Raw genomic sequence first — 12962 nt, forward strand, 5'->3', positions numbered from 1 at the left:
TAAGCAAGTGAGTTTTGTGCTAAAGTTTATTTTTTCCACATTAAAGCATGTTTCTATTCCTTTATAGATTTCTATATGTCTGGTGATTACATTCCTCTGGGATCTTCAGTGGTTTTACCCTGTCAGGTTGACAAAAGCTTGTTACAGAATAATCTGAAGGTGGAATGGAGAAGAACAGACTCAAAAAAAGACTCAAACTCAGAGACAGACTCAGGGACTTTAGTTCATCTGTATGAAGATGGTGAGAGTCGAGCAGAGGAACAGCACAAGGATTATCACAAAAGAGCTCATTTCTCAAATAAGAAGATTAAAGATGGAAACTTCTCCCTCCATCTGAAAAAACTGAGAGCTGGAGATGAAGGAGTTTACAGATGTAAAGTCTACAGGGATCAGGACTGTGTGTTTTCAACTGATGCAGAGTTGGAACTGGGTAAGTGTAAAAGAAAAAACTCCTGCTGTTGTAGCCCTGATCAATATATAATTTTGATTACACAGTATAGTTACAATAAAAATATGATGCATTTAAGTGATAAATATAATTGTCTGCAGGGCTGGTCATATATCATTAATTATATACATAAAAGGATTAATTTTGAATGAGCAGCAACTACATCTGAACATGTATTTATATGCTTTATCAGCGGGTGCTGGTTTTGTACATGCGAGTGTCTATGGAAAGTAAATTCCTACTAAATTGAAGAGAAGAAATCAAGAAATTATAATATAAAAGCTATTTGCAGATAATATAAAAAAAAATCCCAATTTGTGGGAGGAATTATTGTGCTTTTCTTTTTTTTTTTTTTTAAGATGAGGTTAAGTGCTCACGAAAGAGATGAGTTTTCAGCTGTCTTTTGAATATTGCCAGGGATTCAGCATTCTGGATGAAGGCAGGAAGATCATTTCACCAGCAAGGGACAGTGAATGAGAATATTCTCGAAAGGGATATGTACTGGAGAAATGTCCTGGAGAGTGATTTTGTGCCTCTCTGTGACGGTACCACAAGCCTTCGCTCCTTTAATGAGCGCAGGTTTCTGGTAGGAGTGTAGACTCGTAAGAGTGAGTGGAGGTAGGAGGGTGCTGAGCCTGTGGTAGATCTGTAAGCGAGCGTCAATGCCTTGAATTTGATGCGAGCAGCAAGTGGAAGCCAGTGCAGAGAGATGAAGAGAGGTGTGACGTGGGCTCTTTTGGGCCCGTCTCTCACCCTGTCCACTGACCCTGTGTTTATGGTGTATAATGTATCACTGCGCTGAAGATGTACTGCTCTTGAAACTGCTCCCTTATAGTCTCACATACCTACAACTTTGACTAAACCACAAAACGTCTGGTCCATAATGTGCCTCATTCTGACCAAGATCTGCCCTCTAAAACATGAAGATAAAACATAGCCTTCTGACTAACATGTACAGTAACTAATCACAGTTCATTTTATTCAAACATGCTGTTCTGAGATGAATTATTATGGAAGTTTATTAATGCCAAATGTTTTTGAAATAAAAAGCTTGTTGAAAAAAAAAAAAAAATGCATTGCATTAACCGTGCTTGTATTTTAATGTATTGTATTTTTAGGGCTTGCATATTTGTAGGCTGAAATTTAACATGGTCGTATATTTATGCTGTGAATATTTCAATTCAAAACAGTTCACACTCATTTTTATCAAAAAAATTTGAAGATTCATATTCACCTTTCATATTCACTTCCAAAATATTAATTCTGCTTAAAAATACAACCTAAAATATTCAACAGGCAATTTTCAGTCCATTTTATTTTTAGAAATTCGCTTCCACAAATTCAGTGGTTCAAATTCGGCAGAAAATTCAACATTTCACATCCGGGAACTGCAGGAAAAGCAGTAGAGTGCCGATGCATGATCTCCATCTGCTGTTAGTCGATCTCACCAGCAGGTGCCGCTAGCGGCTGTTTACGAAGACTTGAGCAAAGGCTAGTAAGTCATTCATTCATTCATCAAAAAGAATTTGCTGAAATAGAGCAAGCGGTAAGTGAATGTGTGATGATTATCAGGGCCAGAATAAATGCAGAAAAGCTGATAAAGACACAAAAGCTGTGTGTTCACAATTACTTTCCCTGTGTATAGACTGCATTAATATGTTGGAAGTGAAATCTAAGAGGCGAATATGAATCCTCAAATTTTTAATAATGTGAAAATGTGTGAAATTTTTTAATTGAGATATTCACAGCTTAAATATATGACCATGTTGAATTTCAGGCCATAAAAATGTGAACCCTAAAAATCCAATGCATTAAAATACAAGCACAGTTAATGCAATGCACTTTTTTAATTAGTGCAAATTCAACAAGCTTTTTATTTCAAAAACATTTGGCATTAATAAACTTCCATACATTATACCACAATTATAGACTGGTGTGGAAAATAGTCATTTAGAGACTCAAGATAAAAGCATCACAAGTACAAAACAGAAAATAAGACTATTTCACATATATAACTCAGAAAATGCATCAAATGAATCAGTTCTGGCTGTGGATATCTAGTTTAACTGCTATTAAAGTGCCTTGGACAAACTCTGATTATCTTTAAAAGATATGATGTAATCAACCTAAGAAACTTCACATGAACTGAATCCAGTGATTTCCTTCAAAAGTGCTTGATCGCACACACAATTAGATAACATTTTGTCAGGTCTTTGAATCTGATTGGCTATCTTTGCACAAGATCCAGAAGTAAGAACACACAGGATCAGACGATGTGAACGTTTGGTGATCAGTCTGTGTGAGGATCAGACCTCAGTTCTCTCTCTGCTGTAATAATATGTAACGAGGTCCTTGCACCTTCTGTGCTTAACCCTTAATAAATGTTTGGACTTTTAATGCAGTTTTTAGGGCTGTTTAATGGGGAAAAAATACACAAAATATGCCTCACTTATTTTTACCTTATTTCACATGAATGTTTAATTTTCAGGATTCATTGTGGAACCTTCTCGTCACACACCTGTTCCTCTGGGATCTTCAGTGGTTCTGCCCTGTTATGATGAGAGACCCTCTACAATGGAGGATCTGAAGGTGGAATGGAGAAAAAAAGACTTAGATGATCTGGTTCATCTGTATGAAGATGGTGAGAGTCGAGCAGAGAAACAGCACAAGGATTATCAGGATAGAGCTCATTTCTTTACTGGTCAGATTCAACACAGAAACTTCTCCCTCCGTCTGGACAATCTGAGAGCTGAAGATGAGGGAGAATACACATGTACAGTTCACAGTGGATTATCTCAGGATCGAAAGCAATTTTCAACCAAGATAAAGTTGGTACTAAATCTACTGGGTAAGTCACCAGAAAAGAGAAAGACCTACTCTTCTGTCCTTAATCAGTACACAAACAAAAATAGTGCTATTTTTGCAGCAGTGGTTCATTGGATCATAGGGGAACCTCTTTAAGTGTTATATAGCACCTATGTTTAAAGGTGATATACAGCATCTTTGTCATATGGTGCTATGTAGAACTATAAGAGGTGCCATTTAGCACCAGTAGTGGTTCATTGGCTCGTAATCATAGGGAAGCTTTTTTAGTGCTATACAGCACCTATTCTTAAAGAAGCTTTCTAGCACATTTGTCAAATTAGAGGTGTCATATATTGTTTTATGAGCTAGCAGGGCCTATTATCATGCCAGATACTACTATAGATGAGTCAATATGCTTCTAAATGATGCTTTTACTTAAAAGATGAATGATAATTAATAATTTCTTACCAAATCATGACTTTAGAGATTCAAAATGCTTACTGAGAAACAAAATACATTACACTTCCAAAACCTTTTAATTTCTTTCTTTCAGCAGCAAATAAACTCTGACAAGTCAGAGAATATACATGTACAACATCACAATATACTCTTTTTATACACATACAAAATAGTGCAACAAGCATTGTACATTTTTGAAGAAGACAATAGTCCTGCTTCTACATACATTCTTTACTTTATTTGGAAAATATGTAGTCTTTTTAACATTAGATTAACGAGCGAGTGAAATTACTGAAAATTACTAATACAACTGGATACTGGATAAGATAAGATAGATAGAGAGGATCATCCCATGCAGTTTGACCACATTGTGCTCATGTTGGACGTCCAGTTAATCAGAGGAGAGTGAGGACGTCTCATCCGTCTGTGTGTATATTTTTTGTTTGGAATCCAGTCCAGTATCCTAAAGGACTGAAAAAGACACTGACCTTTTTGGAGCGTGTTGTTTTTAAATAGAAGGATGCCGTCTGACTTCCTGTCACTGTAAAATGAGTGAGAAACTCAATCTGGGAGTAGACTTTCAGAGTCAATATTCTCTCTTGCTCTCTTTCTTCCAGTTTTAGTTCCAGTTTCTATATTGTATTTGAAATCCTGAAGGACTTACAAAAATGTTAGTGCGCTGCTGACAGTGAAAGATACTGCAGGACTTCAGAGCATAACTGTTTGCAAGTGGTTATATTAGCAATTATCTGTAATTTCACTCACTCATTAATCTAATGTTAAAAAGACTACAGATTTTCCAAATAAAGTACACACAGAAGGAGGCCCAGTGCCATCAAGATGTCCTCGCTCTCCTCTGTGATTAACTGGACATCCAACCTGAGCACAATGCGGTCAAACTGCAGGGGATGATCCTCCTTGCAGCCTTTATCTTAGGTGTTGGGATGTCAGGAGGGCTGGTCTGAGCATTAACCATAATAATAATAGCATAATAGCATTAACCATCTTCACATATTCATTTGAAAGGCAAACCTTATAAGTTAAATTAATTTACCTCTGGCGAAGCATCATTATTGTTCTCTTGCATACTTATTATTATTATTCCACACAAAAGTTTGGCACGCTAATCCTCCCACAGTGTTTGTCATAGACCCATGAATGAGGTGTCAAATCGACCGGCTCATTGAGGAGAGATGTGCTGTGAATTTTCTAAGCGATCGGACTAACAATGTTCGCACAGCGGACGAAAAAGCAGCCAAAAAAGTCCCATAGACTTACATTGAAAAATTCAAATTCACAAACATTCCGTCGGTTTCAACTGTCACTTTCACACACACACACACACACACACACACGCGTGCGCGCGCACTCATTTGACTCATCAAGCAGCCAATAAGTAATGACCTAAAATATTCATCATAGCCACACCCTAGCAACCACTTACAGCACCCTAGCAACCACCTCATAGACTTAACATTAAATATAGATGAGATGGATATAAATGAATCAGAGCATCATAGAGACACGTGAGTTTGGCTCTTTTGATTTGGGCAGACATGCAGTCTATTAGTTTAAGTCTGCTAACTGTCTAGCCACGCCCTAGCAACCATTTAGAGCACCCTAACAACCGAAACCCAAAGAAGGATATCTTCAAATGTGAACATCATAGGGTTGGTTTATATCATTCATACTGACAAGCAGCCTCTGGAGTATCATCACTGGCACTGCCAAGCCACTCCCTAGCAACCAAACAGAGTACCCTAGCAACCGTTTAGCAAGATCTATATCTCTGCATCAGAACATCGTAGAGACATGGCGGTTGTCTCTTTTGACTCATGCTAGCAAACAGGACTTCCAACATGCTACACATCCTAGCAGTGAATAACTACATGCTAATAGTGATTAGCTAAGTGCTGGTTAGGTTAAAAACTTGCTAAGAACTTTATAAAGACTCCATAGAAACCATCTGTGACAACTAGCAACCACATAACAATACCCGAACAACCACCAGGTTACCATAGTAACCACCTAGCAACCGCCCAGAACACCCTAGCAACCGCCTAGCAACACCTTAGCAATTGCCTAGAAACACTCTAGCAACGAGTGCCGAATTTTGCCACTGCAAGCAACATTCACATTTTCTTCAGGAAATGTACATTCTAGTTTTTAACTGCTGTTGTACAACTGCTCAAATACTTTGGGCAATTAACTAAAAAAATGAATATAATTTTCTCTTCACATTAATAGGATAGTTTGTGTAGACCAACAACAAACAAAAACAAAAAAACTAATGTTTGCATTGAAATCATTTGCATAACAAGATGTGCAATAAGTGAAGTGCTTTGATTAGATTGTGCTTCACACACTGTAGTCAACTGTTCATGGCTCACCTCAACTTCAAACAGCAACTCTGGGTCCACCTTGAGCAGAATAGCTGCTTCCAACTGTAGGCTTTAAACTAAATAACATCATTAGGTTAACATAACATGGGGATGCTTTTGCCCAATACATTTTGTATTTTATACATTCATTACTGTGTTTAAAGCCCAAAGTATAGTTTGGTTTTTACGTGTACTCTTAGTCAAACGCACAACCTTGCAAACTATACTTCACTTGATCCGTATGCGTACACGCGTTCAACGCATGCACATTGCGACAAGTTGTAATACCTCTCCTAGCCAGTGTCGTATTGCTCCCTGCATAAAAGTTTCAAAAACTCATAGAAGTCCTATAAGCACAGTGGAAAGGCTAGCCGTGACTACTTTAACTACAAAAGGACACACTGGTAGACGTGGGAGCCTATGGTCGTCAAAGTGATGGTCGTGTCTTTAAAGAGAGCGCTTTTGGATCCAGAATCCTGGAGGGAAAGCTAGGAATACCAACTACTCTGCCAGGCACTGATGTCACAGCCCCCTTTTCGTGAAAAAAATCGAAACGATGACCTTAAGCCCCATTCACGCCGCCAGCGACACGCAGCGACAAAGCGACAGGATCCCATTCATTTCAATGGAGCGCTTGCGACTTCCGGCGACAAGAGCGACAGTGACCGTTGGCAACAGTAGGCGTGTCAAGAGACGGGAGACAAGCGACAAAAGTTCAGATATTTCAACTTTATGCAAATCAGGAGCGAATTTCACGAGCGACAACCGATAGGAGTGAAGCTCTCTGGAGCTCACGTCACCGTCTCGAGTGCAGGCAAGACAGACATGAATAGCGATTTCACTGTTTTATATGATTCGACTGGGTAACACTTTATAATAACTGCACACTATGAAGCATTAGTTAAGCATTAGTTAATAGTTAATTCATCGCTTATAAAGCATTAACAGACATTAGTAAGTAGTTTCTAAATACAGCTATAAATGCTTTAATCTTGATTTATAAGCATATCTATAATGTGTTTAATAATTGTATTTTCATACTTTATTAATAATCAATTTATCATTTCTAAATTAAGTATTACATTATTTACAAACCAGTTATTCAGGAGTTGTCAGTAGTTCATTTAGTAAGTGTAAGTAAATGATTAATAAACTATTTAAACATTCATTTATACATCTTATTATTTAGACACATAGTAATAGTTACTTAGTGTGTTAGTAAATGTTTTATTTACACATATTCCTACTGCAATTCATGATTAATTCAGGTAGTTATAAAACATTTAGAAGTAGTCAGTTAACTATTTTTGTGAGCTCATCTGAAGTGAGGACTGTTTATGCTTTGTAAAGCTTTTATAAATGAGATTTAAAGGTTCAGTGATCTTCTGCACTGCTGTTCTCTAATGATTTAAAGTTAGTACCGAGGTAGTTTTGACACTAGGAATATGTTAATAAAGCATTTATTAACACACTGAGTAACTAATACTATATGTCTAAATAATAAGATGCATAAATGTACATTTAAATATTTTATTAATCATTTACTTACACTTCCTAAATGATCTTATGAACCACTGACAACTCCTAAATAACTGGTTTGTGAATAATGTAATACATAATTTAGAAATGATAAATTGACCATTAATAAAGTATTAAAATACAATTATTAAACTCATTATAGATATGCTTATAAATCAAGAACAAAGCATTTATAGCTGTATTTTTAAATGGCTTACTAATGTCTGTTAATGTTTTATAAATGATGAATTGACTATTTACTAATGCTTAACTAATGCTTCATAGCGTGAGTTATTCTAAAGTGTTACCCATACATCTATATAATAAAATAATGCGTGGAAAAGAAACGGTTGGCAGTCTTGTGAGTTTGATTCATTCATTTTGTGTTGTTAATTATATGATGCTGTGAGCAATTTAGCACCACTGCAATTACAGTTTCCCCTGCATTGGGTTGATTATTAGGGGCAAGAAAATTGATTATTTGTCAAATTCGAATGATGTTTTAGTATTTTTTGACAGTATGAGTGAGTTTAATTTGTTGATAGACCGATTGTTAATCTAGTTAATGATTTAATGCACTGAGCTCTGCAGTCAGAATGTTACTTTTAATTATTTTAAACCTAATTCCCAGTCAAATTAGAATGATTTCTTAGTTTTATATATCGTTTGTGATTGTATTTTATATAGATATGATCAGACATGCAGTCTACCAATGACATTAGAGCGACAGCACTAGAAACGGCCATGCAGAGAAAAAGTTACTGGCCGTGTGAACGGGGCTTTAGGAGGAGTTCAAAAAAGTAATTTTTTCAGAAAATTCAAAATGGAGGGAAAATTTTCATGACAGAAAATGATGCCATGTGGTGCAATTCAATCGCCTTGAACCAAGGACTTTTGTTTCTAGCCCTTACGGTTAATAAAGTTATTAGCATAAATGTGAGTGCATATTTGGACAGTTGGTGGCGCTAGAGAGACTGAGATGGAGACATCATGTTGTTCCACATCCGTAAGACCTTTGTTCATCTCCAGAACACAAATTAAGATATTTTTGATGAAGTCTGAGAGGTTTCTGTCCCTCCATAGAGATCCAACGAAACTACCACTTTCAAGGTCCAGAATAAAAGACATCATTAAAGTAGTCCATGTGACTCCAGTGGTTTAACCTCAGATTTATGAAGTGACGTGTTTTGTTTGTGCAAAAAACATAATTTATCACTTTACGAAAATATTGATCTGCAACGCACGTTCACAAGAGCTTCACGACACATGCATTTTGTGTTCATAATAATATGCTTTGGATAATATTTTATAAATATAGTGGTAAATTGTGTTTTTTTGCACAAACAAAACACTTGCATCACTTCATAAAACTGAGGTTAAACCACTGGAGTCACATGGAGTACTTTAATGATGTCTTTACTACCATTCTGGACCTTGAAATTGGTAGTTGCATTGGATCTCTATGGAGGGACAGAAACTTCTCAGACTTCATCAAAAATATCTTAATTTGTGTTCTGAAGATGAATGAAGGTCTTATGGATGTGGAACGACAAGAGGGCGAGTCATTTTTGGGTGAACTAACCCTTTTAAGGTAATTTACCCTTGCACAAATCAAAGTGAACCAAGCAATTCTCAAACAACACAACTGGACGTTCATACAGCTACACATTCGTACTAGACACACACATACAAAGAAAATCGAAGGGGTTCCAGACGAGCCAGTTTGATGGTGTGTATCATACCAGAAGCAGGACACAAGCTGATGTAACTGAAGTCAGTAGATTCAAAACTAGAGATACACCGACAGTAAATTTCTCTGCCAATACCGATAGCCGATTATTCAGAATGATTTTGGCCAATACCGAAGGTTTGGTTTTTCTTAAGGAAAAAAAAAAATCGTTCCCAAATAATATTGCAAACTATACAGGGAACCCCCTCATTTGGTACACCACAATATTAGTGATGTGACATATTGTTCACAAGCTGTTTTATTGACGTCTTTCCGCGGTTAAAACACATATAAAGTTGTGCAATATATTTCAACATACCTTTGATGTTCATTCATGTTTTTCGAGATAATACAGAGCCCCGGACATGACATCAGGAAAAAAATAATAATAGGCTAAATCGTGCGCACGATTCACTAATTCGTTCCCTCGATTTATAAATCATTTAGTAAATTGAGGGAACGAAATAGTAAATCGTGCGCACGATAAAAAATGTTTTCTTGCATGTCATGTGCGGGGCTCCGTAAGATATAACTATTGAAGAGAAAGAGAAGACTCGCGCTCCGCACTGCCGAATGACACTTCATGTTTAAGAGCGTCAAAATGCCATTTATTGTTTGAATTTCATGATAAAATGCACAGAAATTGAAAACTGAAACTTTTATTCTTATCAGAAGTAAAAAAAAGCACAAATCTTTTTGCGATTATTGGATGGGAGGTGCTACAAATAATATTTGAAATATTTGAATAGACCTGGCAACCCTGGCTTGAACTACGGGTGATTCATAGGGTCAAAAAGAGCCTGCTTTAACATCACTATTTTTAAACTGTTAATGCGTTAAAATTCAACACAGGAGTGATTTTCTTCACACACAGTATGAGTTGCAGTCTGAACACGTCTTTCCGCACGCTGTTGATTGACAGGATATAATCGGCCCTGACCATCGGCGGTTTTAAATAGTGATAATAATAGCTTGTTATCGGCCGATGCCGATTGTTAGCCGATACATCGGTGCATCTCTATTCAAAACTTTAACTCCCTCGATGTCAGCAGATGGTTCATGAAGTTATTCCTCCTTCTGAATAATGAACACCACCATGGTGAGCTGCTCCTCAATCATCTGTCTGGATATCCTAAAATAGTGAACATAGTTCCATTGCCTTCTGCTTCCAGAACTACAAAATACACAAATTTAGTCTTTTTTAGAAAATAAATCAAAATAGAATATTCTTAAGTTCAACTCAGAAGGTACTCCTTGATGAGGTCTTCAGGACTTTCTCTCAGGATAAAGATAAGGGTCTTCAGGACACACTCTTCTCATGTGAATGTTTTCAGTCTGTGATAAAGCAACTGTGATTATTTTTATTATTTTTTTAAAAAAAAGCAGAATAATCTGTTATAGGGAATCACATTTTTGCAGATATGTGATAAAGGACAAGAAAATATAAAAATTTACAGCACTAAAATAATTTTTATTAATGACTGGCCAGATTTGCAATTAAGAAACACATCTGAATCAGTCATTGATTTCATTTATAATTTAGTCTGAAAATAAAACATGCATCAATTCATAAATTGTCTTTACACCCTAATAAATTGGATCATTCTTGATTAAAGGGATATTTTACCCAAAAATGAAAACTAGCTGTTAATTTACTCACCCACAGGCCGCCCAAGGTGACTTGTAGGAGACTTTTTTCTTCAGTAGAGCAGTAGAGCATTCTCACTGTGAGAATGTGAGAATAATAAAAACATATACAGGCAAAAAAAAAAAAAAAAATGAATACAAAACAGATATTTTTCAGAAAAACAACAAAAAAAGTCACATGCATTTGAGATGGCATAAGAGGGAGTTGATGAATATTTTGGTTGGATAATTCCAAGTCTAAAGTTTGTTAATGAGGATAACATGCAAGTCAATAAACAACATTAGATGGATTTACTCAAACACGTCCAACATTAGTAATTCATATGATCTATTAACAATTTTAGCAGTTTTTATAGAAATTACTTATATTGCAAAGTGTCCTCAGTCGTCAAACAACATTGAAGAACTTTATAGGTCCTAAAGGGAGAGGAAATTTTGCAATATTTATAAGTGGAAAAAAATGTTTGCTGCAGTTCAAGTAATTAATTAGTTGTGTAAATACTCTACTATCACTACTAAAATAAATCATGATTTCTAATAAAATACCCTAACAAAACACCTCAAGATGAAGCTAGCCTTAAGTAATTTGTCTTTACTTACAGACTTTTTTCATCATTGTGGTCAAACAAATAGATGAATAAATCAGAGCTAACGTGACAAAGACAAATAAAAGAACAAACAAACAATTATAATGTGAGAATCCGACTTACTCCCATATTCACTTCACGGTGTAGAGAGGCCTTGGGGGCAAAAAGGTTGAGAATCAGGTCATCTTCAGAAAATACACTGTATTTTAATGTTGTTTTATAATCCTTTCCCCAACTAAACTAAGAGAATAAGAGGGTTGGAGAACCTTTAAAGAATCATACAGAGGCTTAACAGCTTCTTTATACGATAACGGTGTATATTTCACCTGAACCACCCCAAAGAACCGCTGAAGAACCAACATTTGAGTGAAGTATAGCCATTTATGATATTACATTTGTGTTTCCAATACAGTTTGAGTTTGATTCATTAAGATATAAGTGTAATAGTCAGGAAGAAAAGAGATGTGTGTTTTAAATAATACTGAATGGCTGATAATGAGAGTTTAAATAATTCATATTTAATTAAAGCATCATTTATTAATTTGACTGAATGTGAGTTATTTTGTCTTTTCTCTCCAGACACAGTGTTTCGTCTTCAGATGTTTCTCGTCTTCTGTCCAAATATTCTGATGTTTCTGTCTTTCCTCCTCTGGGGATTTTCTGAAGGTCAGTGTTTCACTACTGATAGTTTATCAATGCATTATGATTTATCATTCAAATATCTGTTTATATGTACAGTAATATCTGGTGTTGTTTCAGGATCTCTGTTTGAGACGGTCTCTTGTTGTGCTCTTTATTTTCTGAGGCCTCTCATGTTGCTCTGGGCGGCTCCATATATTAATAACTTCACAGGTATGAATGATTTATTATTATTCATAGATTAATATAGGATATGGATTATAATGTGCATATTGTTTTCACATAAAAAATTTATTTTACAACAAAAATTGTTCAGTGTTTTATTGGCATTTGTGTTTCATTGTGTTGGTGTAAATGAGATTGTGGATGTAATTATTTCATCTTTTCTGTTTTACAGGCAATATAAAAACATGGGTTCAGTATTACAGTTATGACACAGAATATATTGTTTTCTCGGCTGTTTTTTACTCAGGTAAATAAATCCAGATGTAAATCAACAGTCATTATCATAAACACATTAAAATGCACATTAACAATGATGTGATATTCCCAATATCCTGCAGGAAATCTTTAATATGGAAGTGTCTGGTGTTACTGTTGTATTTCTGTCAGTATATTCTACATGTTCACTGTTGAATCTCTGTGTGACTCGACACATTATAATCTACACCAGTTAGTTATGAAAATATTGCATTAATTGTTACAGTAGACATCATGTTAGTGACTGAAGCTAAAGCTTCTTCTGAATG

The 12962-nt window shown here is 35.7% G+C and overlaps 1 protein-coding gene across 1 annotated transcript in view; it reads left to right on the forward strand.

Annotated features, from left to right (window-relative positions):
• LOC125278477 overlaps window positions 1-12962 on the forward strand; it is a 45951-nt gene that overhangs the window by 18060 nt on the left and 14929 nt on the right. The window contains exons 5-7 of the mRNA XM_048207682.1: window positions 12154-12240; window positions 12334-12426; window positions 12611-12685. Of these exons, the coding sequence (XP_048063639.1) occupies window positions 12154-12240; window positions 12334-12426; window positions 12611-12685 (255 nt within the window). The remainder of the gene's footprint in view (window positions 1-12153; window positions 12241-12333; window positions 12427-12610; window positions 12686-12962) is intronic.

The sequence above is a fragment of the Megalobrama amblycephala genome, linkage group LG1 (assembly GCF_018812025.1).
Source record: "Megalobrama amblycephala isolate DHTTF-2021 linkage group LG1, ASM1881202v1, whole genome shotgun sequence".
Lineage (NCBI taxonomy): Eukaryota > Metazoa > Chordata > Actinopteri > Cypriniformes > Xenocyprididae > Megalobrama > Megalobrama amblycephala.